The sequence below is a fragment of the Strongylocentrotus purpuratus genome, unplaced genomic scaffold (assembly GCF_000002235.5).
Source record: "Strongylocentrotus purpuratus isolate Spur 01 unplaced genomic scaffold, Spur_5.0 spur5_scaffold_6, whole genome shotgun sequence".
NCBI classification, from domain to species: Eukaryota; Metazoa; Echinodermata; class Echinoidea; order Camarodonta; family Strongylocentrotidae; genus Strongylocentrotus; species Strongylocentrotus purpuratus.
This window is the reverse complement of record NW_022145612.1, coordinates 56,538,448-56,546,084: the sequence shown is the minus strand read 5'-3', so window position 1 is coordinate 56,546,084 and position 7,637 is coordinate 56,538,448. Positions and strand designations below refer to the sequence as shown.

At 39.4% G+C, this 7,637-nt stretch overlaps 1 protein-coding gene across 1 annotated transcript; it reads right to left on the bottom strand.

The window, feature by feature from the left end:
* LOC581939 (cholinesterase 1-like) lies at nt 1-7,637 on the bottom strand. Its single transcript, XM_031000287.1, has 8 exons — nt 7,477-7,637; nt 6,796-6,873; nt 5,299-5,417; nt 4,908-5,069; nt 4,087-4,362; nt 2,956-3,305; nt 1,104-1,292; nt 1-701 (listed from the first exon to the last, which is right to left on the bottom strand). Exons 1-7 carry the CDS (start codon nt 7,616-7,618, stop codon nt 1,181-1,183), a joined length of 1,239 nt encoding a protein of 412 aa, XP_030856147.1. The 5' UTR covers nt 7,619-7,637; the 3' UTR covers nt 1-701; nt 1,104-1,180.

The window sequence follows — 7,637 nt, the reverse complement described above, 5'->3', positions numbered from 1 at the left end:
ATCATTTATTATCGTGAAATCATGAAAATGAAAATAAGTGCTCTTCTCCTAACCTATGTTACAAGCGTACAAGATTCTATCTTTTATGGTATGATTAATACCCCCTATATATTTTATTCCTAGAAAATAAGTGCTCTTAGCCTTAGCTATGGTCCAAGCTATCGTGATTCCTGCTTTTAAAAATATAATGGTAAAGGATGTATATCATGTCGGTATAGGTCCAGCATCTGAACCTGAAAAAGCGTACTGCACTAGAAAATGTTTTAGCAAGCTTGTATTTTTTTACTTATCATTTCTAGTAAATATTTACCCCTACATATTCTTCTCCTCGATAAAAAAGTACCCATCAAATATATTTTAATCTCTATATGACCATAATCCCGAGAACTTTTCATAATACGATCAGTGACGGAGCTTATAACATTAAGAATATTAATGATTCCAAACCGTCTATTTCAGCTTTAGAAAGTATAAACTGATGTATACATTGCATGCTTTAACCGCCATATGTTTCTTCGACTTTATTTAGCTTCAGTTTATAATTTTAAATGCAGCAACTCTATATGTATTTGTCGTAGAGACATCAGTAAGATTTGCAGAAAAGCTTTTGTTCCTTGAACACTATCGGCAGGACTGAGGATCGTTACAGCTTCCTTAGTTGACTCTACCTTCCAAGAGGGATTTCAGGCGCTCAATTTCAGCTGAATGAAGAACAAAAATAACAGAGATCATTAGATATTTTAAATTTTATATGTGCAGCCCTTCCTGTGAATTATCACAGGCTTATTATTATATATCATAAAGTCTTATATTCCACAACTTGTGACCAAAGTAGTATCATGTGGATCGGGTCCATGCAAAGCGATCATCGTGCAGATCCGACTGAACTGCATTTCTCCAGGTTATTCTCGGTTGTAAAATTGATTCTAAAATAGCTAACTATTTAAAACATACAACATAGGAATGCAAAAAGCAAGTCATTTAGGAAAGTTAATATTAGGGCAAAACGACAGAAACTTTCAAGCGAAATCTTGACCGTGTTTCTGTCTCCTGCCATTTAATATACAAAGTTATCGTCTGACAAAAACAAAGTGGATTAATACCTGTATTTCCCAAAAGATTGGGCAGAATATTCTTCAGGAAGTGGCACCTCTTGGCGAATGGGTTCCCGGCTCGATTCTCAAACTGCGAGTTGAGCTCTTTGAACTTTGGATTCAAGGTGGTGTACTTCGATCGGCCAAACTGGAAATTCAGACTCGACAGCTGACTCAGTAGAAGATAGATTAGGATCACTGTGGAAGGAAATTATCAAATGAACCACGGTTCCAGGTAATGCAATGTTTTTGGAAATTTTGAAAATTGGATGGATAGTAATTCTTTACAATTTTGATATATTTGGATGCCCCTGTGGATGTAAAATAAGCACTAGAAAAATTTTCCCCTAAAACACTTCTGCTTTCGAGCTCCCGGTAAATTTCAAATATTTCAAATAGCGCATAAGGCCATTCCATGGTAGCTGCGACCATGACCATTTCAGGATATGCAGTTCTGATATATAATTTCCAAACTGGATAGCAAATCGGTCGATTGTAGTCAAGAAACATTGTTTTAAAGCTAAAGTAATATCAGTCTTGAAAGGGCGCTATGCAACATAAAGAGTATTATTTACAATTTCATCACTTAACTTGATTTTAACCGTGACAACAATCATTGAATGTTGTAAAATTACATATGCTTCAAATATTTTCATTTGAACCATATTCATGACCCCATACAAAAACTTTGTATTACCTTTGCCCGCTGTATGTTACGCGGTGTCACTTGCTAAAGGCCTTTATAATAGGGCTGCGTCAACCACTGACGTAGTTTTTGACGTGCCGTCATAAATGACACCGTACAAGTCGAATATAAATGCAACATAAACAATGAAAACATAGCTTTGAATGACTGGCGTCATGCACTAACTGCCTTAATTTAGAGACTTGATTAGCGCATAATGAAATACAATCCGACGCCTTGAGTGCGACGGACATATTATGCCCGTCACACACGAAACGTCATTCGCTGAGTTTTAGCGTTATAGCAACTTACCTGGTTTTTGATGCGCCAGTGATATCATACATGAATAGTGTAAATATTGCAATGAATATATTATAGTTACCGTAACTTGCAATAATTACCCCTTATACTACCAATATAAGCGTCATTTCACCTAGCTGCGTTATTACAAACGCCCATCAAGCGTATAAAGGTAAATATTGTGCATGCGCAGATTCTAGACGACGTCTACGTGTTCATTTTACATGCATCTTTTGTACGATGCCGTTCACACATCGCCCGGCAAAGACTGGGCCCCTGACGCAATCCTAAGTCAGCAAAACATAGTGACGCTCATTATCCAATGGGCAATGACTAGCGTAATGGAATGACATACGCCACGTGAGCAATTGGTTTAAGCCGCAGTAAAAATAAATATGTAACCACCTTCATAATTATGAGCATCAACATGCGCTTAATTGTTGACGACATTGATCGACAGTGATCTTAAAGATTGAACCTAAATAAAATGTGAACAATAATTATAAGGGACACTGTATCAATAAGGGCGGACATAATAAGGAGAGAGGGAGTCCCGCATTCTACAGCTTATCTGACGTGTGAACAATTATCTTGGCAACATGGGAGATTACAATAACCTTAATCTTGTAAAATCTGAATGAAGTCGCAGCACTGGCCTCATCAAGATGGATGAGTGGGGGGGGGGGGGAGAAGAGAGAGAGAGAGAGAGAGTGGGGGGGGGGGGTAGTACCGAGTGCCAGTTAATTACAGGGGGAATCCGTTAAATCATTCCTTATCGCCTCCATGTATAGTTTCACATAAACTTGAAACTTGAAATTTGAAACTTGAAACTTGAACTTGAAAACTTGAAACTTGAGGGGTTGACGCCCAACCTACCCGGTCTTTCCGAAATTTGACCAATACTTCATCATCTGTATGGACACTTCAACCTCCTCGACGTTGAAACGGCCTACTAGGTAGCAGTCTTGATCTTCGTCGTCGGCATCGTTATCATACATGAATGGTGCGCCAAAAACGTACGCAACGTCCTCGCCATGAGTTGGCCCGAGCCCGGTCATGTTTTTGCCCCAGACTGAGTGACTGGGTCGGTGCGTCATCAAATAGGAAAATACAGTCTTCCCAGCCTGAGCGAGGAGCTGAGTGAAATCGAATGTTGGACATAAGAATACACTGTCCCCGAGAAAGTTTGCAGCGGCATCTCTGTAATCTGGCTCAAGACTACTGAACTGTATGGAGAGAATATTTTGAAGATAATTTACTGGGTGATGAAGTAAATTTAAGTCAGCATATTTCGAGTGATAGTTTAAAGAAAAAATGGGGGATATAGTGAGTTCACGTGTCCTTTTTAACCGAAAAAATTAAGTAGTTTATAACATTATTTAGATGCGGCTCGATTGTTGAGACCGGGGCCCAGTTTTATAACGAGTTGCGATCAATCCGAATCAAATCGCAATTTCTATTAATCGCAACTGTGTACTAAGAGAAAGGAGTTGCGATTAATTTCAAATTGCGATCGATTCGAATCAATCGCAACTTTTTATAAGACTGAGCCGAGGTTGAAACAACAAATGTTGGCATGTTAAACGTGATATCCCGGCTACTGTTTTGTTTTTAATATAGTCACATTCGAGATGTGCGGTGCAAGCATATACCCGTCCAGATCAAAGAATCATGAACCCCGCCATGATTGGGATATGTCATCATCATTATCAGGAGCGCCGCTAGAACGAGTAAGATGGGGGTGTCACACCATGGACCTTAGTAGGTCCATGGTGTGACACCCCATCAAAAATTGGCTGTCGTAATGCGTAATTTTTATAGGCTTTCGGAAATCTGAAATACTAATGACCTTGTTGGCTTACAGGAAAAATGCGATGTATTCCTTGTATTATTGTCGGCAACTTGCAAATCTGATATATCTTGTCGGTAAATTATTTAGGCTCCATACTCCGTATTCAAAATGTCACAACGCCCCTGTATTATTAATAAACACTTGCTGTAACGTACCATTTCATCTGAACCAAAGACAACAGTGGCAAGATCCTGGATCAACGGATCTCGCATCTGCAGGATGTTGGCCATGTACACACCGTACGCTTCCTTGTTCACCCTGTCCCTACCGAACATGGGCACCACCGCCATGTTGCCTTCCTCGGAGAGACATCCGACCATAACGTTGGCCGGGTTGATGGAACCTTCAGCTGCCAGCAAGAAGGGGTCCTTTAGAAGGAACTCACCATCGGGTACAGGGAAGACCGTGTAGCGTGCAAGATTTGTCGTTGCCTGGGTATTGAGTCAGACGTGGCTTATATAAACATAAATTATGAATTCACGTGTATAGTATGTATTATTACGTGGGAAATTCGTTATTTAATCCAACAATTTATCAATTTATAGACAAGCCAAAAATTCGAGAGACACTTCTCTCTTTTTACAAAGTGAAGTTATACCGGTTGAACATAAGGAATATAACTGCGTTGCAATCGATGCGCTTTGACTAAATATATACTGTTTTTGTTTTATAAAAAGATTACGTATACCACCCCCACAATCAGCATAGCAAATGTTATTATGCCTATAGGTGAATTCTGTCGGGGTAAAGGGACCGCCTACAGTCCCCATTCAAAATAAATTTCGGGGGGGGGGGGGAATTACTTCAATTCTTCACCCAAACCCTTCCCTAATTTCTACCTTTAATCACAACTCACAATGGGGACTTTTGAGATTCATATTTGGAGGGGGTTATTCCATGATAATTATTAATCATTTCTTCGACCTCCCTCCCCAATGTCTGACAATCCTGGATCAGCCCCTGGAGTCCTGCTTACATTTTGTTGGAGCTCTATGAGTTCTTCGACTGGTTTTCCTCGTAGGCAACTGACAAGTTCGACTGATGTTGCGCCGTCACAACCCAATTCTTTTCCAAAAGCCTTGGTCATATCAATGTTAGTTTGAACCGGTTGGTGTGTCCACGAGGTCAGGGCACCGCTCTGTTTTAGGGGTTTCCCACAAGAAATCAATATCAGAAGATGAAATTAAGAATCACAATCACTATTATATCATTATAACTCGCACTACTACCACCATACGACACTCCCAAGCTAGCACAAACATCTCCGTCACACCCACATCATCCTACATTGTGCTTCAACATCCAACACACCATCACAAACTTAATAAGTGTCATCACCACTACGTGATCACTATGAAATACAGTACCTGCATGATAGCTCCAGAGAAGAGACCAGCGCTCATGGGTGATAGAAGATGGAGGTTGACACTACCTGATCCAGCACTCACACCGAAAATGGTCACACGACTCGGATCTCCACCGAACGCTGTAAATGGCAACCAAAAATAACGTGTCCATTTGTTTTACTTTAAAGAGAAGTGTGAGCGATTATCTTACTTAAACGAAGTATTAGGCATTTCGAGTCTTGTAATAAAAAAGAGATATACATGTATAAAAGAAAATACACCAAAAGATGTCAATCCAGTAAATAGTGTTGGAAGTGAATTGAATTGCCCTTTCTTTCGATATCTACGTCGAAAGTACGTAGAAATGGATAGCGGTAATTATTTTCTTTCTCAGACATCTTGCTGTACCTGACTATGGAAGCTTATTAGTGCCACAGAAGGCAAGTTGCCAAGTCGAAACTTTGCTGATCTCAAAGCCGGGGGTGAGATCCCGATATCGTCATCTTGATCGAAGTACCCCCCCCCCCCCCCGATGATAAGACAGGAGAACCAGATGCCCATATTCTAAGCTTGATATCACCTTTCCTTCTGCTGATCAGCTGATGAGGGGACAGGGTAAGATCCCGAATTCGTCACCTTGAAGTTGACATTCTGGTGACGGGAAAACGTAAGGACGAGCTCACAATTCCGTCACCCCGAGATCAAACTTAGTTTGTCAGAAGACAAAGAACGTTACTCCGACACTTTGAAATATACTTTTGTTTCTTCTGATGACTAGAGGACGGGAAGATAAGGTCCCGATGTCGTTATCTTGTATTTTACATTCTACCGACAAGACAACAAGAATAAGAGATGCCGTCACCTCGAGATTAATTTTTGTTGACAAAATGTCAGGAGGACAAAATTACAGCCTCATCACCTTGAATTTGTCATTTCATAGAAGGGGTAACAAAAAATAATGAAGAGATAGCAAACATAACTGTTAAAGTCCGATCTCGTGACCTCGGAATCAAAATTCTATTTACGAAAAGACGAGATCTCAATCTCCGCAGTTTGAAGTCTAAATTCTGCTAACGAGAAATGAAAAGGCGAGATGGCGATCCGTCAGCTGAAGATCAACTTATCTGTCGACGACATAAGAAGAATACAATGTATACTAGACCAGCCAAACATTACAAAAAAGGCTCCAGAGAAAGATCCCATGGCAACCATGCTTAAACTGTAAAAAACTAAGAAATGATTTGGTATTTTTGCAAGAGTTTTAGCATGGGTGCCATGTATTGCCCCAAAATGCCGTCCAAAGAAATGAATAACGTTTAAATGTCTTGGCTGGTCTACTAATACTAACACTAACAAGGTATAATATATTGTCATCCTCTCGTACTACCCCTGAAGTCAGCATGACAAAAAAACTATATAGTCTGCTTTTAGCACTTATATTCAAATTTACTTTATGAAGAAGATTTTTGAAAAAGTTCGAATTCTCCTCTTTGTCTACTAATGAACTTACATACTTACAAGCGATATTTTCCTGTACCCATAATAATGCCTGACGTTGATCTAGAAGACCAAGGTTAGCCGGCATAGAATCATCCCCTGTAAAACACAAAGAAACAAGTACTTAAATGAATTCACGACAAAAATGTGAAATTTTGATACTAATTTGCATTTGAAAATAATCATCGGAGACATTTTCAAAACTACCGAGAAGACTGTCCAAAATCAAATGTGGTTACGATAGCAAATGTTAAGTCTGTCATCTTGTCTTGAAAACGAGAATTAGGCCCAACCGTTTGTACAAAATCGACTAAATTAGGTAGAAGGAGAACAATGAAATTTACAATACAATATCAAGAGAGTAACAGTTTGTTTTTGAGATTCATGACTACTTGATGATAACAATTCGATTTTAGATTTGTTTTGAAAATAAATTCCTAAAGAAATGTGTGCGTCAATCGAATTTTGAATAGTTTGCAACTATAATATTGATAAATTGAGTTTATTAATAATTTATACGCATACCCTAAAACCTTCGATCAAGGCGCATCAATATTCAATATTGAAATACAGTATTTTTTACAACATATTCTACACCTTATTGAAATTTAAACAAAGACAATTTTTTTCAGCTGATTTTTAAACTGTCCTGTAGATCCCAACTTTCTCAAACACGCAAGAAAAGAGGAACCCATGTCGTACCTGTCGTCATAAAGCCGAGCATACCGAGACGGTAGTTGATGGTGACGACGATGACATCGCCCATGGCAGCAAAGAACAGTGTATCATTGGCGTGCCCCTTAGGGGCTCCAACGTGGTAGCCGCCCCCATGTATCCACACCATCACTGCTGCATTTTCAGGC

What these genes read in the sequence shown, in the direction of transcription:
- LOC581939 (XM_031000287.1), bottom strand. Translation starts at nt 7,618, where the DNA reads ATGGTGTGGATACATGGGGGCGGCTACCACGTTGGAGCCCCTAAGGGG. An exon ending in GGTACAGGAAAATATCGCTT is followed by an intron (nt 5,418 to 6,795) that starts GTAAGTATGTAA and finishes TGCCATTTACAG; the next exon opens with CGTTCGGTGGAGATCCGAGT. An exon ending in TCTTTGGTTCAGATGAAATG is followed by an intron (nt 3,306 to 4,086) that starts GTACGTTACAGC and finishes CTCTCCATACAG; the next exon opens with TTCAGTAGTCTTGAGCCAGA.